This window comes from Chelon labrosus, assembly GCF_963514085.1.
Source record: "Chelon labrosus genome assembly, chromosome: 2".
Taxonomy (NCBI): Eukaryota; Metazoa; Chordata; class Actinopteri; order Mugiliformes; family Mugilidae; genus Chelon; species Chelon labrosus.
Window position 1 is genome coordinate 1,873,418 of NC_140338.1, and position 27,841 is coordinate 1,901,258.

The 27,841-nt window shown below is 41.3% G+C and overlaps 1 protein-coding gene across 1 annotated transcript; it reads right to left on the minus strand.

Annotated features, from left to right (window-relative positions):
• Positions 1-15,630: 15,630 nt before the first annotated feature.
• LOC311506243 (B-cell receptor CD22-like) lies at positions 15,631-19,424 on the minus strand (the record flags this gene model as incomplete). Its single annotated transcript, XM_084570125.1, has 4 exons — positions 15,631-17,065; positions 17,182-17,419; positions 17,537-17,793; positions 19,223-19,424. 4 exons carry the CDS (start codon positions 19,422-19,424, stop codon positions 16,716-16,718), a joined length of 1,047 nt encoding a protein of 348 aa, XP_084426251.1. The 3' UTR covers positions 15,631-16,715.
• Between the last annotated feature and the right edge of the window lie 8,417 nt (positions 19,425-27,841).

Sequence of the window (27,841 nt, forward strand, 5' to 3'; positions counted from 1 at the left end):
ATAGAATATTTATTAATGATCATGAAGTCATTAAAATAACTTCAGATCACCGTCAGTCATTCAACATGTCTCTGCCATGTATATGTTAGAAATGTATTATTATAATTATAATTTATTATAACATAAATATAAGTTATACTGTTTGGCAGAGGTTCACAATGTACTTGACACAGCTATATAAAAAACTACTTCTCTTTTTGTGTCACTTCTCTTTTTCTAAGAACTTGTCCTCTTCCATTTCTCCTCTTCAGTTCAACTGTCTCATGTCTCTCATGTTAAATACATCACTGTTCCTTCACTGCATCCTCAGAGAGTGGGACGTCCTGCCTCAGCTCACGTACAGATTAACTGTAGAAATCATCTTTTTAAAGCAGAACAATTAATTGTGGTCTCTGATGTTCTCTGTGTTCCAGTGGTACTTGGTCAGAATGATCATGGAGTGACTTACACTTCTACTCAGATCTGTGCTGTAGAAGGATCAACAGTGGAAATAAGCTGCAGCTACACGTACCCATCCAGAATAAATGAGAAGGTCACTGTGGTTGAAAAAGCTGTGTGGTTGACTAAAATGGAAGGTGGTGAACCTGTGGATCTGATGACAGACGCAGAGTTTTCAGGTCGTGTTCAGTATCACTGTGATGAGAACAGGTGCACTCTGAGAATCTCAGACCTGAGAGAGAGAGACTCAGCTGAGTACAAGTTCAGATTCACAACAAACCAACCAGGAGGGAACTATACTGGTTCACCTGGAGTCACTCTGACTGTCTCAGGTAAGAATTTCTCCTCCAGATATGTCAAATGTGAAACATGGAACTGCTGTTACTGGACTATTGATGAATGTGTTTATTTAATGGGTGATAACAGTTAAAATGACATTTCTCTCTTCACTTCAGTTCTCCATGTAGAGGCCAAGAAACCATATCCAGAACTGTATCCTCATTGGGCAGAGGTGAAGTGTCAGAGCAGGTGTCGTCTATCTGATCATTCCTACGTCTGGTACAAGAATGGACTGAACATGGACAAAGACACTGATTTAATTAAAGAATACTTTGGATATGGAGACAGTGTTTCCTGTGCTGTTAAAGGATTTGAGAAGTTTCCCTCTCCTCCACAATGTGAGTTTATTTCAGTCTTCCACTAACTCAGTGTCATCTCTGAATGAACCATCAGTGTCTATGTTTCAGAAAACCACACTTTCTCTTCCTGTTCTCTTCTTTGGTCTCTGCAGGGTTAGATTTAAATGTTGTTCTAAACCTTTTCTTCTTCTTCTTGTTTCAGGTGTCCTTAACCCAACCTGCTTCAAAGTGTCTTACACTGACAGAAGCATCTGTGCTCCTAAAGGCTCATCAGTGGACATTTCCTCCACATACAGTCATTATGAGTCTGATGTTGTTTCGTCATATTTCTGGTTCAGTCGTGATCGTAGTCGTCAGAGGAAGGATCCCTCACAGCCTGAGGACCTGAGTAAAGACTCCCAGTATTCAGGTCGTGTTCAGGTCCTTGAATCACAGAGAGGAAGATCCACTCTGAGAATCACTAACCTGAGAGAGACTGATTCATCTGAGTATCACTTCAAATTCAAGACAGTATTATTTGAATGGAGAAGTGTTTTACCTGGAACAACTCTGACTGTCACAGGTACTGATGGACACTAACTGTGTAGGTGGATGTATTAGTGCATTGAGTATTTAAACAGATTTCACTTTACTGTTGTGTTGTCATGTGCAGCTCTGCAGGTGCAGGTGACCAGAATAATATCAGTCCATCAGTCTCATACTGAGGCAGAGCTCAAGTGTCTCAGCAGCTGCCGTCCAGCTGGTCGTCTTTACGTCTGGTTCAAGAACGGACAGAAAATCAGGACACAGCAAACTTCTACTTTGACAGACAACTTTTCTCCTGGAGACACCGTCTCCTGTGCTTTCAGTGGACATGAGGATTACCGCTCTCCTTCAGTCTGTGAGTTTACTTCACTCTGGCTGTCATACCTCTACTAGACAGTGTATCATACTGTACAGTTATTTTTGGTGTTTTACTTCAGTGAAGACAGACACTGATCTTCATATATATCTGTAAAGGAAGAAGGTGAAATGCATTCCTTCACAATTAACATCACATCTGCTTTAATGTTTGTCAGTTCAACCGTTTGTGATGTTCCTCTGCAGGAAAAGCATTACTTTATAACAACATAATATACTCCATCAATCTCCAGATCCTTCAAAGCTTCCCTCTGTATCAGTGAGTCCCTCTGGTGAGATAGTGGAGGGTAGTTCAGTGACTCTGACCTGTAGCAGTGATGCTAACCCAGCAGCTAACTACACCTGGTACAAGGAGAACCAAACACTTCCTCTGGGACCAGGAGGTATTTATCATTTCACCTCCATCAGCTGTGAGGACAGAGGGATCTACTACTGCAAGTCTGAGGATCAACATCTTGTGTCTGTATTCATAGACGTCCAGTGTAAGTAAACATCAGCTGATCTGTTGTCAGTTGGATTTAAAAGTTGAAGATGATACGGTTGGAGTTCAGACTGTGATAAAATGACTGAGCAGATTCTCTCTGTATTGTCCTCCAGATCCTCCAAAGCTTCCCTCTGTATCAGTGAGTCCTTCAACAAAGATAGTGGAGGGTAGTTCAGTGACTCTGACCTGTAGCAGTGATGCTAACTCAGCAGCTAACTACACCTGGTACAAGGAGAATGAAGACTCACCAAAAGCTTCAGGACAGATCTTCACCATCACTGACTTCAAAGCTGAACACAGTGGGAGTTATTACTGTGAAGCCCAGAACAGAAGAGGACGTCATAACTCCACCTTACATCTGATTGGTGTAGCAAATAAGATCCTTACGTCCTTATCTTCACGTGGGTATTTACACTCAAAGAAAAACACATCTTACATCAGAAAACATTTTTTTGTCATTTCTCATTCTTTGACCCAAGAATTTAATTTTTGTCTTTCATCGTTTTTTTTCCAGATTCATGGAAGTTTCCAGTTGCTCTGTCAGTCGCTGCTGTTTTGCTGATCGCCATACTCCTCTTTCTCCTACTGTGCTTCAGGTGAGCAGTTTCTCACATTTTCTCAGTTTCGTTGCAACACAGTATATTTGCTGTGCATCTTAAACTAAACATTCTTGTTTTTCATAAAGGTCTTAAAACAGAGTTTTAGCCCAAAGAGTTGCAATCAAAGTTAGTCAGCCCTGATGAATACACCAAGTAACATTACTCTTTTTAAACCTCTCATCAGAATGCAAGCTCATCAAGTTGTTTCAAAAATAATCCTTTTGATAACTCTATCAATGCAGTCATTTTGCTTCAGTTGCAAAAAAAGTATATCCTGCTCATGTTGATGTCATACCTGTCAAGTATCCCGTTTTGGCCGGGAAAGTCCCGTATTTTACCCTTCTTTCCCGCCGTCCTCCCGTATTAGTATTTTCCCGTAAATCTCCCGTATTTTAACATGCGTTATTAAAAAATAAAAATACCCCGGGCCCGGGCGGAGTAAAAAAAATAAAATAAAAATATTCCCAATCTGAGCTCTGTCACTAGCCTCGTGATAACTGCCACCTGCAGTAGCATACTACAGGTACTGTAGATCGCGATGGTAGTGCGGGTAGATCGCGTGCCATTGAATTTTTTTTTTTATTTTTTTTTTTTATGTTAGTCTAAAACATGTATCCATTGCAACTCCAAAACAAACAGCAAGACAAACCTTCATCTTTATTTTTACTTTATAGTTGCAACATGCCCTCAGTTCAGAGGCACACATCCACAGCCACGCAACAACTCCAGACTACCGTCTTTCTTAAAGAGACAGCGCTATTTTTGTAAAGGTGCAGTGCACCAATTTTTCTTGATAAAAATAAAAACAAAGATGGATAGAGCTTTTAACACTGTAACAACTATTAATATGACAATTAAAAAAAAAAATATATATATATATATATGTATATACGGGTAGATCACTTTGACTTGGTCATTATAAAAGTAGCTCGCAAGCCAGAAAAATGTGGGCACCCCTGATATAAGGGATACTGGAGCTTGGTTGGGGTGGTGGGACTGCTTGCGGCGGGCACCGGAAAATTTCCCTTATTTTTAAATCCAAAACTTGACAGGTATGGTTGATGTTCAAATTGTGAGGAAAAACATGGCAAATATAAAGGGGCGGTCCCAAAAAAAAATAAAAAATCATAATTATGTCAATAGCTTTAAAGGTTCTGAGAGACACTGTTGGCACTGTCATACATTAGTTTATAAAATCAAAGAAAGAGTAAAGTAGGTCTGAATACTGAATAATACTAAATACTAGAGAATTAGATGCTTTTGAGCTTCAGGAACAGGCTCACATTTAAAAAGAGCTGTGTCAGGATGCTTGTTAATGCCAAGTGTGAACAGATGTGGCTATCTGAGTGTTTTGTGAGAGAAATGGATGGAGAGATAAGAAGGGTCGAAGGGTATGTGATGAAAAGAGTCAAGGGGGTAGGATGAAAAGAGATGAAAGTTGTTGAGGGGATAGGATGAAAGGGGTCGAGGGAAAGGAATGAAAAGTGTTGAAGGGTATGGGATGAAAGAAGGGAGGGATGGGATGAAAAGGGTGGAGGGCATGGGATGAAAAGAGATGAAAGGGGTAAAAGGGGGAAGAAAAGTTTTGGGGAATAAGAGAAAATGGGATGAAAAGGATGGAATGAAGGGTCAAGGGGATCGGATAAAAGGGATGATAGTAGTCGAAGGGATGGGAGAAAATGGGTCGAGAGGAAGGAATGAAAAGGGTCAAAGGGGATGGGATGAAAAGTGTTGGAGGGATGGGATGAAAAGGGTTGAGGGCATGGGATGAAAATCGAATCAATGAAAGGGGTGAAAGTGAAATGAAAAGGGTTGAAGGGGATACGAGAAAAAGGGATGAAAAGGGCGGAAGGGGATGGGATGAAAGGGGTCAAGGGGATGGGATGAAAAGGGCTGATAGGATTTGAGGGGATGGGAGGAAAAGGGTCGAGTGGGAAGGAACGAAAGGGTCGAAGTGGATGGGATGGAAACGGTTGGAGGGGATGCGATAAAGGGATGAAAAGGGTCAGAGACGGTGGGATGAAAGGGGTTGAGGAATGAGATGAAAACGGATCAAGTGGATGGATGAAAGAATGGTCGAGGGGATGGGATGAAAAGGGTTTGAGGGGATGCAATAAAAAGGGATGAAAAAGGGTCGAGGGGATAGGATGAAAATGGATGATAGCTGTCGAGGGCATGGGATGAAAAGAGATAAAAGGGGGTCGAGGGGATGGGATGAAAAGGGACAAGGGGAAGGAATGAAAAGGGTCGAAGTGGATGGGATGAACAGAGTCGGAGGGGATGTGATAAAAATGGATTAAAATTATTACAAGTTAACTTCAAGGTCAAATCAGAGTCCATGTGTTCAGAAGTGCTTCCATCAATGTAATGAGACTCAGGTGTGGTTCAGTTCCTGGTTTAGTTTAAATAAATCAGGGATTTGTCTCAGTCTGATCTTCACAACACGTTTGTGGAAGTGTATGATGGCAACAGACAAAGGAGGGGAAATAGAATGATATTGGGCGTAGCCTAGATCCCAAACTTAAGTTATATTAACCTAATTTATTTTGTATTTATTTTTATTTCTCATCAGAAGAGTGATGAACTCTAAACACAAATCGGAGACTGAACAGACACCAGACGGCAGAGAAATGGTGAGAGTTAAATAATTCAAGTACAGACCAATATGTGCAGCACTGCCTTCAGAGTCACCTATCAGCTCAAAATCAATCAAATCATTCATTAAAATCCTAATTTCACCTTCCTTCTTCCATGCTGTTCTATGTGTACCTATGTTAAGTCACGGTTTAGTCTGGACATGGCTTGGTATACGTGTAGTGGCACTTAAAGGTTTTTGCGCCATTCAGAATTTCTGTCCTGAAGTAGACAAAGAGAACCCAATTAAACAAATGACACTAAAATATTATCCTTGTGTACTTATTTATTCAGGAATATGAGACAATATTACATATGACTGAGGTACACCTCTAAGATTACAAGTCCATGCGTTCAGAAGTGTTTCCATCAATGTAATGAGACTCGGGTGTGGTTCAGTTCCTGGTTTAGTTTCAATAAATCAGGGATTTGTCTCAGTCTGATCTTCACAACACATGTTTGTGGAAGTTTATGATGGCAACAGACAAAGGAGCTTTCTGAGGAGATCAGAAAAAGAGTTGTTGTTGCTGCTCATCAGGCTGGAAAAGGTTCCAGAACCATCTCTAAAGAGTTTGGAACCCACAAATAATCCACAGTCAGACAGATTGAAGACGACTGTTACAATCCACAGGAGTGGTCCACCAACAAAGATCACTTCAAACATGTTGTAGTCCAAGAAGGATTATAAAGGTGATAAAGGAGCCCACTGACATCACTGATGGACCAGTGCCTTCTGAATTATACCAAAATGTTAACCTAGACCTGAGCAACTGCAGCAACCCCAGATCATAGCACTGACCCCTCAGGCTTGTACAGTAGACACTAGGCATGATGGGTGCATCACTTCATCTGCCCCTCTTCTTACCCAGCACGGTGGCACAGTGGTAGCGTTGGTGCCTCACAGCAAGAAGGTCGCTGGTTCAAAACCCCGGGGCGGAGGCCTTTCTGTGTGGAGTTTGCATGTTCTCCCCGTGTCTGCGTGGGTTTTCTCCGGGCACTCCGGTTTCCTCCCATCATCAAAACATGCTAGGTGTTAGGCACCGGTCAGGTTGGGCCACAGTGGCGGCGCGCGCGAGTGCAGCGGCTCAGGACCAACCCTCCATGTCTGACCATGCAATCTCGTTATATGATACTTGTATAATATAATGACAAATAAAGGCTCTTTATCTCTTTATCTTTATCTGATGCTCCCATCACTCTAGAACAGGGCCTCACTGATTAGTGGTTTTCTTAAGGCTACACAGCTGTTCAGTCCCACTCTCTTGAGTTTCCTTCACATTGAACGTGTGGAAATGTTCTTACTTTCACTATTAAACATAGCCCTGAGTTCTACTGTTGTTTTTCCGCCATTTGATTTCACCAAACGTTTAAGTGATCACAGATCACCATGAGTCAGGAGTTTTTCCCAACCACATTTCTTCCTGGAAGACGATGCTTCTCCACTATCCTTCCAGTTTTTTATAATGCCTTGGACAGTTCTTAACCCAGTTTTAGTAGTTTCTACAATCTCCTTAGATGTTTTCTCTGCTTGATGCATGCCAGTGATTTGAGCCTTCTCAAACAGACTAACATCTTCTCCACGACCACAGGATGTGTCTTTAGACATGGTTGTTGAAGAAATGAGAAGCTACTCATTGCATCATTCATTCATTCATTCATCTTCTATACCCGTTTAGTCCTGTTAAGGGTCACGGGGGTCTGCTGGAGCCTATCCCAGCTGTCATCGGGCGAGAGGCAGGGGTACACCCTGGATAGGTTGCCAGTCCATCGCTGGGCCTCATTGCATCAGTTGGGCTTAAATAACTTGTTGTCAGCTGAAAAATATCACCCATGCAGTACTTATCCAATAGGAGGCTCCTACCTGTTTGATTAGTTAAATCCTGGTGGAGATTTTTTTTTGCCAGGCAGTGTATATGGTTCCTGGTCCTTAAGTGGTCAAACATGTAAACATGTATTTAGACCATTACGACAGAAGTGCAGATTCAGACACTTGTTGACAACATTAGACCACTTCTTCTTTGTGGAACCTAATATAACAGTTAGCGTTCATGAAGAGGTGAAACTTGCAGACCATATTTGACCTGAGGATGTTTCCTTGATCTTCTCTGATTGGCTGACTGAAAACCACATGCTTCTAAACCTCACTGAGAGGCACCAGGACGCAGTTTAAAATGTGTGCGGAAGCTACAAAATATGGTTCCTCGTCCTGTAAAGGGTTAAAATGGTTATGATAGATTATAGATTCATTTGTGATTATTTGTCAGAATCCCAGTTAAATATTTGTTGATTAAGATCTAAAAATGTTATGTATCTGTTGACATGTTGCACCGTTTCTGCTTTTGAGCTGAAAGTACAGTATTGCATCAACACAAGTCACAGAATTACAACTCTTAAGTTTAGAAACCACTTTTAGCCAGCAGACATTTTACTGACCTCATGCTGCAGTGCTGTAAAAATATTACTTACTGGCCTTAACACCCTGGAATTCATTATGTCTGCTATCAGCAATACAATTAAAATAATGTAGTCTTTGTCCATGTGGTCTGCAGAGTGATGAAATCCACTATGCCAGCGTACGGCCTAATACAACCCAGGAAAACCCCGTCTACTCCAACCTCAGATCAGCTGATCTGCACAGATACGAAGAGGCATGTGTTTACACAGGAGTCAGACACAGCACCCGCAGGTGAGCAGCTATGTTGCTGTGTTATCTAAGAAAACCTTTTAATCACAACATGCACCGATCAGGGATAACATTATGACCACCTTCCTAATATTGTGCAGGTCTCCCTTGTGGTGACTCATCAGAGAATGGACATGGGCCTTCTGAGGGTGTCCTGTGGTGTCTGATCAACACAATGTTGTTAGTGGGGGGGCATTTGAGGGGAGGGGCCTCTGTGGATCATCCCACAGATACTTGATCAGTTTGGGATCTAGTGAATTTGGAGGCCAGGTCAACACCTTGTGCTGTTCTTCATGTTTTGTTTTTTTTAGTTGTTCCTAAAGTGTTTTTGTGTGTGTGTCTGTGTCAGGCTGCATCCTGCTGGGGATGGCTGCTGCCATCAAGGAGTGTCATTGCTATGGGGTGGGGGTGCCTGGTGGGGGTGCCTGGTCTGGTCTAGGTGGGTGCTACATGTCTAAGTAACATCCACACCAATGAATGCCAGGTCCAGAAGTTTCCCAGCAGAACACTGAACTGTCACAAGATGGTCAATGTTGACTTCTCCTGGTCATAATGTTGTGGCTGATCGGTGTATATTCCAGTAGCATGCATCAGTTGTATTTGAATTGATCCTCTTTCAAATGTTGTCACTTCCTTCCTAGAACAAGTGGTCAGGCAGCTGTGGAGGACGTCCTGTACAGCAAGGCTAACAAAAAGCACAGAGTGTGAAGACAGTGTGGATCTGCAGGCGGCCAGAACCAGATTAAAATACATTCATTCAGATCCACACGGCCAACATTTCATTTCTACTTTTTCCTTTGCTGACCAGAGTTGTAGAATTCAATGATCACAGCGGTTTCATTGTTGGTTAGATATCTGTTCTCAGTTTTCATCTTCTGTTTTCGTATTTGTATTTATTTATTCATGCTTTGTCTGCATCGCTCTTTGTCTTTATCATCTTAGAAAGTTGTGTGCTTGCATTTCTCCTGTTTACTGTCTGGTGTCTTTTAAATGGATCTCTTATTTGAAGTTGTGTATTTAATGCTGTGATACTGCATTCAAAGTGATGACAGGAAGACTTTAAAAACAGCATGTTGCTTCCTCTGGTGTCACCTTCAGACCAAAATATTTTTTGCATCACTAAAAAAAGAAACAACATCTGTCCCCAGTGACGTGACCTCTCTCCAAAAACATAAACTAAATTTGAGATCATTTCATCAGAACATGTAGAAACCAGTTAATACGAGAAGTAGACGAATGGAAGCGTGAGCTGGCGTATGATATGAGACGGTTTGTTCAATCAGGACGACTGTTTGTGTCTCTGAGAGAATTTAGATCTGTGTGATAGAATGGTAACCTGTCCAGGGTTGGCACAATAACAGCTGGGATAGGCTAAAGCCCCCGTGGCCCTCTGGAGGATAAGCGGTTCTTAGAGGTTGTAGATTTCAGATTTTTTAAAGTCGACTAGTCTCTGATGACATCACTAATAAAAACCCAGTAGAAAGTAATAAATCTCTATTGTTGACCTGAATCATCTGCTGAGAACAGACAGCTCATGTGCTACATACTGTGATCTGCAGATATGTATAGCCTGTATAAAAACAGGCAGCACCTCAGCACCATCAGCAGCATTTAATAGTACTCCACAGTGTGTTGTTAGATGGGATAGTGTAGCAGCTAAAGGTCTAATAACTTTATCAAATAGTTGATGTGCAGCCTCCTTCTCTCTGTTACCACAGGACGTTTGGTCAAGTTGTTAACTGACTGCTGTCCAGAGGATTTGGACTGTTCCTCTGCTAGCGTTAGCATTAGCATGACTTTTTTGCAGTAGTACTTTAGTTGTATTTCAGGACTGACATGTCACGGTAGTATGGACTTCATCTTTAGTGAAGTATTTCCACACACTTGATGAACCAACGACCCACTGGGCTCCTCACCTGTCTTCTAGGAGGCGCCACGTGATCAGTGACGAGTCCACATGATCCTTAAAGAGTCATGGTGCAGCAGTGAAGTCGACATATAAGATAATGAATGATCAAGTTTAGGTGTTGGGTCATTTTTTATTTGTATAATACTGTAAACACTGCACATTGAATATAATTTTAGTGTATATTACATTTATATTGTTAAAATCTTAACGTCTTGTTTTCTTGTACAAAATTAGTCCTCACAACATCCATTTTAATAGTAAATCTGTGTACTGTCCCATGTGTAAGTAAAGTCATGTACAACCTCAGCTCAAGCTGTAAATTCTCTACAAACTAACAGTCAAACAAAGTTCTAGTAATGTTGGGGTGTAAAAGTGACAAACCAGCTGGGTCAGGTTAACAACATCAGGACAGATTCAGAAGGAATACAGAAGATAATCAGTGTCCAGAGAGTGCATCTACATTCTCTTTCACTACCTCTTCTTGCAGGACGCAGTGACTTCACATCTTTTTGAATCAGTTTACCCCTGTCCTGTACTTACAGAAGCTTCAGACGAGAGCAGCCACAAAATCAAACGGCGCCTTCTGTGCCCACTACTGTTAAACTCTACCTCTCTGACCAAGGCTTCTGTTATAATTTAAGTGTCTGTAGCACTTATAATAGAATACTCTTATTAACTAATGCACAATAGATATGAGTAATAATAATATGCTAGGCTACCATATGTAAGTATCAGGATAACGCAGGGCTAGAGCTGGTGGAAGGTTCAACTCTTGGAGCCGTGTGAGGATTAATGAAGCACAAGACATAGAACTGATGTTACTGCTATTATATTGAATATTCATAGAACAGAAAATACTTGAAATGTATCAAGAAAAACAATGAGCAAAATAATAAAGCAAAACAGTAATACAAAGTTCTTACATCAACAATGAAATAGTTTATCTTCAAAATTCTACTAGTAGTGGTTTCACTCTAGTTTCTTTCAGTGTTTTAGATCAAAATCTATTAGTCACTAAACATTCACCATAAGATTCACCTTCAATTCAATCAAACATTTCAATCAATTAAATCAACAGCATATGACATCAAAGCAATTTCACTTCAACCAATGTAAAGTGACTTAGTGCCATGTGTAATGTCATTGATGCAACGGCAGTTCTTTGTTCAGTTGAGAGGTGAAAAGTGATTGTGTTAAATATTGCTAGTTGTGTGCTAATCAAGTCAATTGAGCTAGTAAGCAAATCTTACCGTACCAATTGGAAAAGGCATGAAGCTTTTAGGCTTGAGGCCTGCCAATGGGTGGGGTGGGTGAATGGATGAATCTTCTCAGATTCTGTCCAGTTCTTCCAAAGGGTAGCTCACCATCCATCCAAATTATCTCCATCCATAAAAGCCTGACCTGTTCAATCATCATCATCACCATCCTCATCATCAGTCTTTCCATGTTAATGTACGCTCATCACATCTTTCCTCAGTTTGTCTCACCAGTGTTCAGTCAAGTGTTTGCTTCACAGCAGTGGAACTTTAGCACATCCAGAAATCCAAGGGCAGCAGTAGAAAAGGTTGGGTAGTGGTGTTAGCATTAGCATTAGTTAGCTTTGATACTAAACAGCTTCCAGACTTGTTTAAGATGAGATTTGACTCACCAATCCAAGGGGTGACTATGGGAGGAAAAGTCCAGTTTCCTTGATTATCCAGTCTCCTGCTTCCAGTTGGTTTATGGTGGAGGTTTTCCAGTACTGAGTGGTGTGGTGTGATCCTGGTATCAAGTGGCTGCTCTGTGTGTGTCTAAATGAAGCTGGATTCACTTCAAACAAAGGAACAGGGTGGATACCGGGTGGGTAAGACTGCAGGTGATTGGCTCAGGTGTTGTTAGTGACAATAGGCTCGTTCGACTTCATGCAGATCTGTGCAGATCTGACTTGATGTGATGCATGCTGGGTTGTTCTGCTCATAGACCTCGAATATGATTGGTTAAAATGAACTTGTTCGACCCAGCATGCATCACGTCAAGTCAGATCTGCACAGATCTGCATGAAGTCTAACACGCCTAATGCTATGGAGGTGACTGATTGGCTGTTTCCTGTGATTCATGTTGTGATTCCTGTTGGCCAACAATGAACTATGGCAGAGTGATTAGGTTACCAGTGCTACATGTGGAACATTTGATAAATATTAGTTGGTATCTTCATTGCTCCATCAATGACTGAAACTTTTCCACTTTAAAAAGACTGAATGATGAAGCTCAAAGAATCTGGTATTTCTATCAGTGATCAGCTCTGCAGTTACACACAAATAAAAGCAATATTTCACAGAGTTTAACAGCCTGCTTTACGTTTGTGTCCATTCTAACAGGAAGTGAGGAGTTTTAATCAGTGAAGCAGTTGTTGGTTGTGTTATGATGAACATTTCATGTGGAACAGTTTATGACACAGTGACAAGTTTCATCATTAGAACAAGTAACTGGAAGAAAGTGAGAAATAAGTCAGAACCAAACATGGCTGAGGTTTAAAATCTTTATTCTGAATCAGCTCGTTTTGAGAAATACACATGCAGAGAAAGATGAATCCTTGTTGAAGTGAGAGTAAAAATATTTCACAGCGTGCACAGCACATCCTTTAACACCAGAGAATCAGACATTACACTTTGTTGAAGCTCTGTAGTTTGGACATGGTTGTAGTTCCCTCTCACTGCAGCAGAGGGCGACAATTTACAAGAAGTTGTGGATTTCTGCTCTAAGTTTATTATTCATTCATTCATTCATCCCAGCTGTCTTTGGGGTGAGAGGTGGGGTCCACCCTCGACAGGTCTCCAGTCTATCACAGGGCTGAATTTCAGCTCTAAAGAGTTTTATTATTCAGAATAAAGATTTTAAACTTTCATTTCATGAACACAATGTTTTGTTCTGATTTATTTTCCTCTTTCTCACAGTTAGTCATTATAATGATGAAACTTGCCACTCTGTAAATGAAGTGATTAGAACTTAGGTTTGGGAACAAGACCACACCCCATATCATTCTATGTCCAGCTCTTACCTATCCATAAAGGTGTGTCCTAAACCTCTCTCTGTCTTTGTTCTCAGAGTGTTAGTTAGCAGCTGGTCCTTGATCCACCATACAGCGGCCCGTTCGGCCTTTTATGTAGGGATGGCTGATCGAGGCTTTGTTTGACGCTTCACAAAATGGTTCATTACTCGAGGCTTCAATGACACAGTGCTCGAGTAGGACATCTAGTGGTTAATAAAACGAAGTGCAACTGAGACCTGTCATTTATTGGTTCATGGATCGTTTGATTTAATTCACCATGCACATTCCTGTTGGACTACAGTACTACATGGTTGTATGGCTTCAAGCTGACGCAGTAAAACAGTTCTAAGGAACTGGTGGGAAGTTGAGGTTTAAATAGGAAACTCTGTGGGTAACCCATCAGAAGCTTGCTTCTGTATGCAACCATTTTAATTTTGTGAAAAAATGTATTTGTTGTCATTGGATTCTACACAGAAAGAAAAAAAACTAACCCCAAAGCCACCGCTGAACTGAATGATTATGAAGAGGTGAGAGAGAGAGACAGACAACACGACGGCTTTCTAATCCACTGGAAGAAGTCCATTTAATATGAAGTGAGCTGATGTGTTCATGATTAAATAACATTCACTGAGTGTCATTTTGTAATCTCTCCCCATCAGTTAAAGTCCTGTCCTGTGTATGAGAACGTCTCAGACTTGAAGGCTGAAGAAAAGGACCAAGAAGAAGAATGTTGAATAAACAAAAAGTAAAATCACCCAGCTTAGTGAATCCTTCAGTTTTAAGTCTGTGGTAAAAATGAGGTTTGCACAATATGTACAGTTTATATTTTCACACAGTGAACTCACCCTACGCTACCCCTGGAGGACCCTCGCTGCCAACCTCCTGCCAAGCCTCCAGAAGGTCCCTCTCTTCCTTGGCGTCCTCCAGGAGCATCTCCACCTTTGCCGTTGGTCCCCAGCAGAGAACTCCAGAAAGTCTTTGCCTTCAACCCTGGACTCCTGTCAGGCTCTTGGAAGGTCTGGATCATCAGCCTCCTGGCCTACCTCCTCAGGGTCTTCCCCATCGTCACTGACCTCCAGACGAACCTCCTGCAAAGTCAGCGGAGGGTCACCACCTTCCTCCAGAGGATCACCACCTTTGACGATGGCCTCCAGCCCAGACTCTAAAGCGCCTTAATCACCTGCGCCCTGCCAGGCTCCTGAAGGGTTTGCAGTATCAGCCTCCTGATGAACCTCCTGACAGCCTCCATCTTTTCTTGAGTTTTTGGACATTTATGCAGTGTTTTTCATATACAGTCTTTTTCTCTAATAGCTTCTTCTGTTCCCGAGTTTTAGCTCAATTTCCTGTGTTACTTTGAAGACCTCCTTGAGTCTTTCAGGTTGTTTTGCTTCCCTCCCACAATTGTTTGCTCCACCCTCAGTAGTTTTACCTGTGTCTCATTTTCCATATAAAGATAATGAAGACCTCTCTCTGCTCTGGACCTTTGTGAGTTTGTCTTTGTTTCTACATGTTTCTAAGCTATGCTTTCACGCCTTGAATATTTTGCCTCCAGTGTTATTCTCATGATGTCTCCTTGTTCATCTTCTTTTTTATACCACTTCTTTTATATTTGTTGTCCAGTAAAGCTGTTTTTCTGTGTTATATTACTATTTTTGTTGTTATTTATGTTATGTTTATGTTGTAACATTAATTTTATTTTGTTATGGCCATCAGTCCTGACTTTCTTTGAATCACTTATGGGTAAAGCTTGGGGATGTTCATGAAAGTACCGGATTGTAGTTTGTAGTTTGCTCAATGTTAAGCATCTTGAGGGTATAAATCTAGCCTGGGTGTTCCCATACTGCTTTGCGCGCGATTTCATTCTCGCTGCAAAAGCAGTCTGGAAACCATCGCCCATATTTTCTCCTGAGATAGGGAACCAATCACAGAACGGGGGGGCAGCAAGACGATGACGACGTCTATGCGCGACACCGAAGCTTGTAGTGTGTTAATCCAACATGGCAGCGGACCTAACGTTACCGTTCGATGCAGCCTTAGACAGTGTTTTAAGTAGCTTAGAACGCAAGTTTATTTTAAAAAAAGAGCAACGTTTGGCGTTGAAAGACTTCATTGCCAAGAAGGATGTGTTTGCTCTGCTACCAACAGGCTTTGGCGATGAATCGCGTGCAAGGCAGCATGGGAATTACCAGGCGCATTTGATAGACATTCGTAGCGCCCAATAAACGGCTCTAGGCATTTGTAAAACCACGCCTCAAATACGAGAAAATAAACACGTAGTTTCCAGACCAGCATCTCATTGAGATGTGCAGTCGCGTCAGCCAGGCTAGTATAAATCCATGTCTGACACAAAATACTTTGACTCTTATCACTTGACAACTACAATGCAAAATACATTTGTTATACTGATTTATATGTTGAATAAGTAACAAGAAAATGTGATGGCTTTTGACACTGAAAATAACATTTGCAAGGTTTTGTATTTATGACTCTGTGCAGCAGTCGTCACAGAGATGCTCTGGGTGGTAAAGAGACCTGAAGAGGCCGACCATTAATCACCCAACCAAGTCATTTATTTAAGTGAAGGTTGCAGCTATTTCCTGGTGGGTTTTTAAAACTGGCATCAGTTAGATGAGCTCTGAAACAATCACTGATTGATATGGAAACTATTTTCCATGTACATGTCCCTTGTACACTGTGATGAGTCAGAGTTGTAATAACTTGAATGAGAAGAGGAATGTCTCTGGTTTCACAGCATCTACAGAAAGAAGACATTTGTTTTAACACTGTCCTACATCTACAGTTCAGTATACGGTTAATAATCAGAAAATGGTTGAAGGCAAATAAACATCTCTACAAAGAATAACACTGCTAAAATACATACAATGATGTTAAACTCATTAAACAAAGGAAAAAGATTTAAACGTGATTATAAAGTGAGTTCTGTTCACATGCTCTGATCTCTCTCTCTCACCTCTATAGCCTCCACAGGTTCATTTGGTTCAGTCACACAGCTGAAGGGTTTCTTCTTCCTGGATGGGAACCAAGAAATAAGACGAGGAATAAATACAAATTTAAAAGTAAAATGTCTGAATAGTAAAGTAAAAACTAAACAGATTTACCTCATACACAGAATCACAAGAAGCAGAGGAATCAGCATCAGCACCACCAAAGTTAACCTGATGACATTCAGTATTACTACTGATTTTCCTACAAATGGACAAACACTGATATGAGGTCTTTGTGTCTCACTAACAGGGTTGGTTGTTTAGGTCTATCTGCAGGATGATATAGTTAGTGAATCAGTCTGTCAGTGTGATCATCTTCTGACATGATGGAGGCTCGTCCTGACTGAGAATGACTGCAGAAGAAAAAGAACTGTCTAAAAAATCCTGACAGGACATGTTAGTGTTTTAGAATCACTGCTGGTTTTCTCTGTAGTGACTTGCTGATAATCTCTGGTGCAGTAAACTGATATTTGAATCTTTCTTTACCTGCTACACCAATCAGATGTAAGGTGGAGTTATGACGTCCTCTTCTGTTCTGGGCTTCACAGTAATAACTCCCACTGTGTTCAGCTTTGAAGTCAGTGATGGTGAAGATCTGTCCTGAAGCTTTTGGTGAGTCTTCATTCTCCTTGTACCAGGTGTAGTTAGCTGCTGGGTTAGCATCACTGCTACAGGTCAGAGTCACTGAACTACCCTCCACTATCTTTGTTGAAGGACTCACTGATACAGAGATAAGCTTTGGAGGATCTGGAGGACAATACAGGGAGAATCTGCTCAGTCATTTTTATCACAGTCTGAACTCCAACCGTGTCATCTTCAACTTTTAAATCCAACTGACAACAGATCAGCTGATGTTTACTTACACTGGACGTCTATGAATACAGACACAGGATGTTGATCCTCAGACTTGCAGTAGTAGATCCCTCTGTCCTCAGAGCTGATGGAGGTGAAATAATAAATACCTCCTGGTCCTAGAGGAAGTCTTTGGTTCTCCTTGTACCAGGTGTAGTTAGCTGCTGGGTTAGCATCACTGCTACAGGTCAGAGTCACTGAACTACCCTCCACTATCTCACCAGATGGACTCACTGATACAGAGGAAAGCTTTGGAGGATCTGGAAGAGACCCATAAAAATAAATTAGAACTAAAATAAAGAGAAAAACCTTGTCATGGGAGACACAGTGCAAAGAACTTAACAGACTGGATTTGTATATTCACACACGTTTTACGTCAATTTTAATGTATTCAGATGACATCTTGCCCATTATGTTCTCAGCTGCACAGTGATAATCTCCAGAGTCAGAGGGCTGGATAGAGCTGAGGACAAGCTGTGGTCCTTTACTGACATGTGTTTGCCTCTTGTACCAGGTGTAGTTAGCTGCTGGGTTAGCATCACTGCTACAGATCAGAGTCACTGAACTGTTTTCCACTATCTCACCAGATGGACTCACTGATACAGAGGGAAGCTTTGGAGGATCTGGAGATTGATGGAGATTATTATGTTGTTATAAAGTGATGCTTTTCCTGCAGAGGAACATCAAAAACAGTTGAACCGACAAACATTAAAGCAGATGTGATGTTAATTATGAAGGGATGCATTTCACCTTCTTCCTTTACAGATATATATGAAGATCAGTGTCTCTCTTCACTGAAGTAAAACACCAACAATAACTGTACAGTATGATACACTGTCTAGTAGAGGTATGACAGCCAGAGTGAAGTAAACTCACAGACTGAAGGAGAGCGGTAATCCTCATGTCCACTGAAAGCACAGGAGACGGTGTCTCCAGGAGAAAAGTTGTCTGTCAAAGTAGAAGTTTGCTGTGTCCTGATTTTCTGTCCGTTCTTGAACCAGACGTAAAGACGACCAGCTGGACGGCAGCTGCTGAGACACTTGAGCTTTGTATGAGACTGATGGACTGATATTATTCTGGTCACCTGCACCTGCAGAGCTGCACATGACAACACAACAGTAATGTCAAATCTGTTTAAATACTCAATGCACTAATACATCCACCTACACAGTTAGTGTTCATCAGTACCTGTGACAGTCAGAGTTGTTCCAAGTAAAACACTTCTCCATTCAAACCATTCTGTCTTGAATTTGAAGTGATACTCAGATGAATCAGTCTCTCTCAGGTTAGTGATTCTCAGAGTGGATCTTCCTCTCCGTGATTCAAGGACCTGAACACGACCTGAATACTGAGAGTCTTTACTCAGGTCCTCAGGCTGTGAGGGATCCTTCCACTGACGACTACGATCACGACTGAACCAGAATTTTGACTCAACATATTGATCAAAATGACTGTATGTGCAGGAAATGTCCACTGATGAGCCTTTAGGAGCACAGATGCTTCTGTCTGTGTAAGTCACTTTGTTACAGGTTGGTTTAAGGACACCTGAAACAAGAAGAAGAAGAAGAAAAGGTTTTGAACAACATTTAAACCTAACCCTGCAGAGACCAAAGAAGAGAACAGGAAGAGAAAGTGTGGTTTTCTGAAACATAGACACTGATGGTTCATTCAGAGATGACACTGAGTTAGTGGAAGACTGAAATAAACTCACATTGTGGAGGAGAGGGAAACTTCTCAAATCCTTTAACAGCACAGGAAACACTGTCTCCATATTCAAAGTATTGTTTAATTAAATCAGTGTCTTTGTCCATGTTCAGTCCATTCTTGTACCAGACGTAGGAATGATCAGATAGACGACACCTGCTCTGACACTTCACCTCCGCCCAATGAGGATACAGTGCTGATGTTTTCTCTGCCTCTACATGGAGAACTGAAGTGAACAGAGAAATGTCATTTTAACTGTTATCACCCATTAAAAAACACATTCATCAATAGTCCAGTAACAGCAGTTCCATGTTTCACATTTGACATATCTGGAGGAGAAATTCTTACCTGAGACAGTCAGAGTGACTCCAGGTGAACCAGTATATTTCCCTCCTGGTTGGTTTGTTGTGAATCTGAACTTGTACTCAGCTGAGTCTCTCTCTCTCAGGTCTGAGATTCTCGGAGTGCACCTGTTCTCATCACAGTGATACTGAACACGACCTGAAAACTCTGCGTCTGTCATCAGATCCACAGGTTCACCACCTTCCATTTTAGTCGACCACACAGCTTTTTCAACCACAGTGACCTTCTCATTTATTCTGGATGGGTACGTGTAGCTGCAGCTTATTTCCACTGTTGATCCTTCTACAGCACAGATCTGAGTAGAAGTGTAAGTCACTCCATGATCACTCTGACCAAGTACCACTGGAACACAGAGAACATCAGAGACCACAATTAATTGTTCTGCTTTAAAAAGATGAATTCTACAGTTAATCTGTACGTGAGCTGAGGCAGGACGTCCCACTCTCTGAGGATGCAGTGAAGGAACAGTGATGTATTTAACATGAGAGACATGAGACAGTTGAACTGAAGAGGAGAAACGGAAGAGGACAAGTTCTTAGAAAAAGAGAAGTGACACAAAAAGAGAAGTAGTTTTTTATATAGCTGTGTCAACTACAGTGTGAACCTCTGCCAACTTATATTTCTTTTATAATAAATTATAATTATAATAATACATTTCTAATATATACATGGCAGAGACATGTTGAATGACTGACGGTGATCTGAAGTTATTTTAATGACTTCATGATCATTAATAAATATTCTATAAAACATTTGAATCAATGAATTATCTTTCCAAAACGACACAGTGACTTAATTCATTGAGACTGTGGAACATTTGATAAATATTAGTTGGTTTCTTCACTGCTCCATCAATGACTGAAACTATTCCACTTTAAAAAGACTGAATGATGAAGCTCAAAGAATCTGGTATTTCTATCAGTGATCAGCTCTGCAGTTACACACAAATAAAAGCAATATTTCACAGAGTTTAACAGCCTGCTTTATGTTTGTGTCCATTCTAACAGGAAGTATTTATTAACCACAACAAGCAGCTACAGCATCAGTGAAAATGTGAAAAACACAAACTCAAAGTACCTGACCAAGAGAGAAGTAAGACGACAAATCCAGCTTCTGCTACTATAAACCTCATGTTGGTGGCTCCTCTCTCTGCTGTGTCTGCAGGTAAAACACATCAGCTGCTAAATAACATCCACAACAGTTACCTAACGTCTGAACTGAGCAACATGAATGTGCTCACAAAGAAGGATGTGATCTGAAGGCACACTCTGTTCTTTATCCTCTCACCGTGGTCAAGATGGGCGGGTAACAGTTCAGCAGTTTCATTCTTCTATTTAAAGGTGTGAGTGTGAACTGTTGTTTCACATGTTCATTAATCCCCTTTGTAACCACAGCAACATTTATTCTTGCAACTTATTGTTATGCTGTATAAAAATCTAGAGGGGCGACACAGTGGTGTAGTGGTTAGCACTGATGCCTCACAGCCAGAAGGTTCTGGGTTCTAATCCAGGCTGACTGGTTCCTTTCTGTGTGTAGTTTGCATGTTCTCCCTGTGTCTGTGTGAATAGAAAGAACAACTTTGAAGTCAGTGAATGAAAGAACAACACAAACAGTGAGATCACAAACTGTCACCAAAACAGATCAACACCACAACATGACTGTGTATGTTGATTACTGACATATATGATTTTATATGCAGAAGAAGAAGAATGAGATCATTTAATAACCTCACACTAAATGTTGCTATGGATACAAGGGGGATTCCTGATCATATGAAACAACAGTTCACACTCACACCTTTTTTTAGAAGAATGAAACTGCTGAACTGTTACCCACCCATCTTGACCACGGTGAGAGGATAAAGAACAGAGTCTGCCTTCAGATCACATCCTTCTTTGTGAGCACATTCATGTTGCTCAGTTCAGACGTTAGGTAACCGTTGTGGATGTTATTTAGCAGCTGATGTGTTTTACCTGCAGACACAGCAGAGAGAGGAGCCACCAACATGAGGTTTATAGTAGCAGAAGCTGGATTTGTCGTCTTACTTCTCTCTTGGTCAGGTACTTTGAGTTTGTGTTTTTCACATTTTCACTGATGCTGTAGCTGCTTGTTGTGGTTAATAAATACTTCCTGTTAGAATGGACACAAACATAAAGCAGGCTGTTAAACTCTGTGAAATATTGCTTTTATTTGTGTGTAACTGCAGAGCTGATCACTGATAGAAATACCAGATTCTTTGAGCTTCATCATTCAGTCTTTTTAAAGTGGAAAAGTTTCAGTCATTGATGGAGCAGTGAAGATACCAACTAATATTTATCAAATGTTCCACAGTCTCAATGAATTTAGTCACTGTGTCGTTTTGGAAAGATAATTCATTGATTCAAATGTTTTATAGAATATTTATTAATGATCATGAAGTCATTAAAATAACTTCAGATCACCGTCAGTCATTCAACATGTCTCTGCCATGTATATATTAGAAATGTATTATTATAATTATAATTTATTATAACAGAAATATAAGTTATACTGTGTGGCAGAGGTTCACAATGTACTTGACACAGCTAGATAAAAAACTACTTCTCTTTTTGTGTCACTTCTCTTTTTCTAAGAACTTGTCCTCTTCCATTTCTCCCCTTCAGTTCAACTGTCTCATGTCTCTCATGTTAAATACATCACTGTTCCTTCACTGCATCCTCAGAGAGTGGGACGTCCTGCCTCAGCTCACGTACAGATTAACTGTAGAAATCATCTTTTTAAAGCAGAACAATTAATTGTGGTCTCTGATGTTCTCTGTGTTCCAGTGGTACTTGGTCAGAGTGATTATGGAGTGACTTACACTTCTACTCAGATCTGTGCTGTAGAAGGATCAACAGTGGAAATAAGCTGCAGCTACACGTACCCATCCAGAATAAATGAGAAGGTCACTGTGGTTGAAAAAGCTGTGTGGTTGACTAAAATGGAAGGTGGTGAACCTGTGGATCTGATGACAGACGCAGAGTTTTCCGGTCGTGTTCAGTATCACTGTGATGAGAACAGGTGCACTCTGAGAATCTCAGACCTGAGAGAGAGAGACTCAGCTGAGTACAAGTTCAGATTCACAACAAACCAACCAGGAGGGAAATATACTGGTTCACCTGGAGTCACTCTGACTGTCTCAGGTAAGAATTTCTCCTCCAGATATGTCAAATGTGAAACATGGAACTGCTGTTACTGGACTATTGATGAATGTGTTTATTTAATGGGTGATAACAGTTAAAATGACATTTCTCTCTTCACTTCAGTTCTCCATGTACAGGTTGAGAAAACATCAATATCGGATTCATCTCAAACACGGTATCCTCGCTGGGCAGAGGTGAAGTGTCAGAGCAGGTGTCGTCTATCTGATCATTCCTACGTCTGGTACCAGAATGGACTGAACATGGACAAAGACACTGATTCAATTGAACAATTATTTGGTGATGGAGACAGTGTTTCCTGTGCTGCTAAAGGATTTGAGAAGTTTCCCTCTCCTCCACAATGTGAGTTTATTTCAGTCTTCCACTAACTCAGTGTCATCTCTGAATGAACCATCAGTGTCTATGTTTCAGAAAACCACACTTTCTCTTCCTGTTCTCTTCTTTGGTCTCTGCAGGGTTAGGTTTAAATGTTGTTCAGGACCTTTTCTTCTTCTTCTTGTTTCAGGTGTCCTTAATCCAAAATGCTACAAAGTGTCTTACACTAACAGAAGCATCTGTGCTCCTAAAGGCTCATCAGTGGACATTTCCTCCACATACAGTCATTATTATCATAATGTGTCAAAATTCTGGTTCAGTCGTGATCGTAGTCGTCAGTGGAAGGATCCCTCACAGCCTAAGGACCTGAGTAAAGACTCCCAGTATTCAGGTCGTGTTCAGGTCCTTGAATCACAGAGAGGAAGATCCACTCTGAGAATCACTAACCTCAGAGAGACTGATTCATCTGAATATCACTTCAAATTCAAGACACAATGGTTTGAATGGAGAAGTCTTTTACCTGGAACAACTCTGACTGTCACAGGTACTGATGAACACTAACTGTGTAGGTGGATGTATTAGTGCATTGAGTATTTAAACAGATTTGACATTACTGTTGTGTTGTCATGTGCAGCTCTGCAGGTGCAGGTGACCAGAATAATATCAGTCCATCAGTCTCATACTGAGGCAGAGCTCAAGTGTCTCAGCAGCTGCCGTCCAGCTGGTCGTCTTTACGTCTGGTTCAAGAACGGACAGAAAATCAGGACACAGCAAACTTCTACTTTGACAGACAACTTTTCTCCTGGAGACACCGTCTCCTGTGCTTTCAGTGGACATGAGGATTACCGCTCTCCTTCAGTCTGTGAGTTTACTTCACTCTGGCTGTCATACCTCTACTAGACAGTGTATCATACTGTACAGTTATTGTTGGTGTTTTACTTCAGTGAAGACAGACACTGATCTTCATATACACTCCTGATTAAAATTTTAAGACCAGTTGAAAAAATTGCAAAAATTTACATATTGCACTGTTGGATCTTAAGAAGGTTCTAAGTCACAGGTGTCAAACTGATCCGTGAAAGGGCCGCTGTGGCTGCAGGTTTTCATTCCAACCATGCAGCAGCACACCTGACTTGGCTCAATCAATCAACTGAACTGCCTTCACGCAGTCATTTCAGGTGTCCTTTTGCTTGATTGGAACAAAAACTTGCCAGCCACACCCACTGCATGGGTGCTGCATGGTTGGAATAAAAACCTGCAGCCACATGGCCCTTTCACGGATCAGTGTGACACCCCTGTTCTAAGTAGTGCTTTAAAATGCAAAAAGAAGAAATGGGAGTGAGACAAGAAAAAAATTTGAGTAAGTAATTTTTTGCAAACAACCATTAAACTGAAATAGGCTGTTCATCAGCTGATCAAAAGTTTAAGACCACAGCCTTTAAAAGCCCAAATCTTCGCAACAATGTGGATTCAGTGTCATTTTCTGTCAGGTACCTAGCCTAGAATCTAGACGCGCCCCTAGCGGCAGCAAATTACATTTGCTTCCAGGGGCAGTCTAGTTACTCTACGTTGACTTGAGATTTCGAAAAATCCAAAATGGACCGGGCCAATCACGAGTCGGTGGGCGGGCTTAACATGATGACGACTGACCTGCGACCATAAGTTCCGTGAATTACGCGTGAATTCCCCATCCTGCTAGAACTACCAGAGCGATGGCTGCTGCTAGCGAACAACTTTCTTTCGAATCGGCTTTGGCCGCCACTCTGAAAGACTTGAAGTTAAGCTTTTCTCTGACAAAGGAACTCTCTTTTCCGTCGCTCCGACTACGTCACCTTCTTCGTTGCTCTGATTGGTTGTAGCGCTATCCTATTGCATGGAGAGGGAGTTTGAAAGACAACCGTTTATCGCACCCCTCCGGTTGAGCCCTGTCTATGGAGAGTGCCCAGACCCTACATTTAATGTGGGTCTGGCTCGTCAGGCTATCAGGTACCCACACTGTCATGACCTCCTGATGGTAAAGGCAAAAAATCTTTATCTCTTTGAACGCGGTCGGATTGTTGAGCTGCATTAGCAAGGCCTCTCACAGCGTGCCATTGCTGCTGAGGTTGGACGCAGTAAGACAGTCATTTTAAACTTCTTAAAAGATCCTGAGGGTTATGGGGAAAAAAAAAAAAAAGTCAAATGGTAGACCCAAAAAAAAAATTCACCAGCCCTGAGCCGGAGGATCCAATTGGCTGTCCATCAAGACACGGGGCGATCCTCAGCCCAAATGAAACTTGTCTCTGATGCCAACTGCAGTCTCATAACCATTAGACAGCATCTGCGAGAGAAGGGTTTTAAGAACAAAAAACGTCTTCAAAGACCTCGTCTCCAACGGCACAAAACTGCCCGTTTGGAGTTTGCACGAGAGCACCAAACATGGGACATTGAAAGGTGAAAGTTTTATTCTCTGATGAGAAAAAATTTTTACCTTGACGGTCCTGATGGCTTCCAACGTTACTGGCATGACAAGGAGATCCCACCTGAGATGTTTCCTACACAGCACAGTGGCACCATCATGATCTGGAACAACGGAGCTTCAGGTTGTGCAGAGGCGTCAAACGGCAGCTGGCTATGTGGAGATATTGCAGGGGGCATCCCTCATGACTGAAGGCCATCGTCTGTGTGGTAATGACTGGGTTTTTCAACAAGACAACGCTGCAGTTCACAATGCCCACCTGACCAAGGACTTCTTCCAGAGAAATAACATTTTTTTTTGAGATGTGGTCTTAAACTTTTGATCAGCTGATGAACAGCCTATTTCAGTTTAATGGTTGTGTGAAGGTTTGTCCAACCGGTGGTTGGACCCCAAAGCAGGAGATAATACCGCGTGTAAAAATCAATCAAGTGGAGTTTATTCACAGACTCGGTAAATTCCAAGTCAACAAAACAAAAATACAAAAAGGCAAACAAAATTCGCTGGAAACTCTAGGACTCCTGACAAAAGAACTGAAAACGGCTGCCAGGGCAGGATTCTGGCTCTTCCTGGGAGGCACTGGATAGAAGAAACAAAAAACACAAGAGATAAGTCCCAAGTTAGCAAAAGATTCTCTTTGCACAACGAAAGCCGACGAGCTAGCACCAACCATGACATGTGGAATTATCTGGCACTGGCGGGAAGCCACAGACAGCCTTTTAAGGAGTGTTGATTGCAGAGTGATTGCAGCTGTGTCATGTGCTCCTGCCAGAATCCTGCCCAGGTGAGCCTAATGAGGGGGAGAGAGAGAGAGAGAGCAGGAAAAGAACAAAACATCAGGGCCCGTATTCCTAAAGATTCTAAGAATCCTCTAAGAGAGCTCCTATCTTAGCCTAAAAATTCCTAGCTAGGAGTCTTAGCTTAGGAGTGATTCCAGAAAATTCTTAGAGAACTCTTAGCAAGGAATGGACAGAAACTCTTATCTTAGTGAGGAGGTGTGGTTGACCCTGTTGCTAGGTATGAGTCATCATTTCAAGAGGTGTGATTGGTTGATCCTAAAAGCTAGATAAAAATACACTTTTGGTGATAATTGGCCTAGAATGGACGTCAAATTAATAGACTTAATAACAGAATCTAATCTCTATGAAGACTGTATAATTATAAATAATACTTTACATAAAAATAAATAAATAGTATGCTATACTTTAAAAAGTATCCTATAAAATGTGTGATTAAACTCAGGCCACTACCACAGTATTCACATGCTGATAGTTCTATTTATTTGCTTTCATTCATTTACCACACTGGTAACATTTTTCACTTGGGCTGAGCCATTTTAACAAGAGTAAAATGGCTCAGCTTTCATCAATTTCTGTGATTGCTAACCGGCCTAGAAGAAGCAGTGTTGGTTGATGTTCAAATCTTCCAAAAACTGAACAGCAATGGAGAAGAAATGAAGTAGGAAACCCAACGGAAGAGGAACGGTGTTTGCTTCTGGATCAACTGGTCAATGAGAATAAAAGTGTTTAGAGACGTAGATTTGGCCCCAAGTCATCACTGCTGCATTGTTGCATTTTTGCATTTTCCCTGTTGCTAAATACCTCAGTGGACCTTACCTTACCTTAGGAGCACTCTTAAGAGCTAAGATTCTTTAGGAATAGCTTTTATCTTTACTAGGAGCTACTCCTAACTTTGAGAGGGAAACGTCACGATTCTAAGAATTTTCTTAGAATTTGGCCACTAGGAGCAACTCTTAGCGCTAAGAATCTTTAGGAATACGGCCCCAGGAGTGTATTTCTGTAAAGGATGTAAGCTTTCACAAATTATGCAATGTAACCCTCAAGATTAACATCACATCTGCTTTAAAAGTGTTTCAGTTCCCCTTTAATTACTGCAGCAAACTTCAGAACCATCACTTTATAACAACATTATAATCTCCAACAATCTCCAGATCCTCCAAAGCTTCCCTCTGTATCAGTGAGTCCTTCAACAAAGGTAGTGGAGGGTAGTTCAGTGACTCTGAACTGTAGCAGTGATGCTAACCCAGCAGCTAACTACACCTGGTACAAGGAGAACCAAACACTTCCTCTGGGACCAGGAGGTATTTATCATTTCACCTCCATCAGCTCTGAGGACAGAGGGTTCTACTACTGCAAGTCTGAGAACCAGTATGGACAGATCACCTCTTCAACTCTCTTCTTAGATGTGCAGTGTGAGTACAAATCATTTGAATATGAATCATTTACGGTTGTTTAGATAAACGACAATAGTGGGGCAGTGATTTATTTTCTAGGCAACAATCAGTTTCTACTCATGTGATCATTGGTTAAAGCCCGGATGAGTCAGACACTGACTTTTACTTTATTGATGTTATCAAGAAACTCTGCCAACAGTCACTTTATGCTAAAATCACCTCAGTTTTTTACACACAGGAGCTTAAAAAATACCATTTACTAACTAATATGAGTCCCTATATTTTCTACATGCTAACACATATTGTCCTCCAGATCCTCCAAAGCTTCCCTCTGTATCAGTGAGTCCTTCAACAAAGATAGTGGAGGGTAGTTCAGTGACTCTGAACTGTAGCAGTGATGCTAACCCAGCAGCTAACTACACCTGGTACAAGGAGAATGAAGACTCACCTAAAGCTTCAGG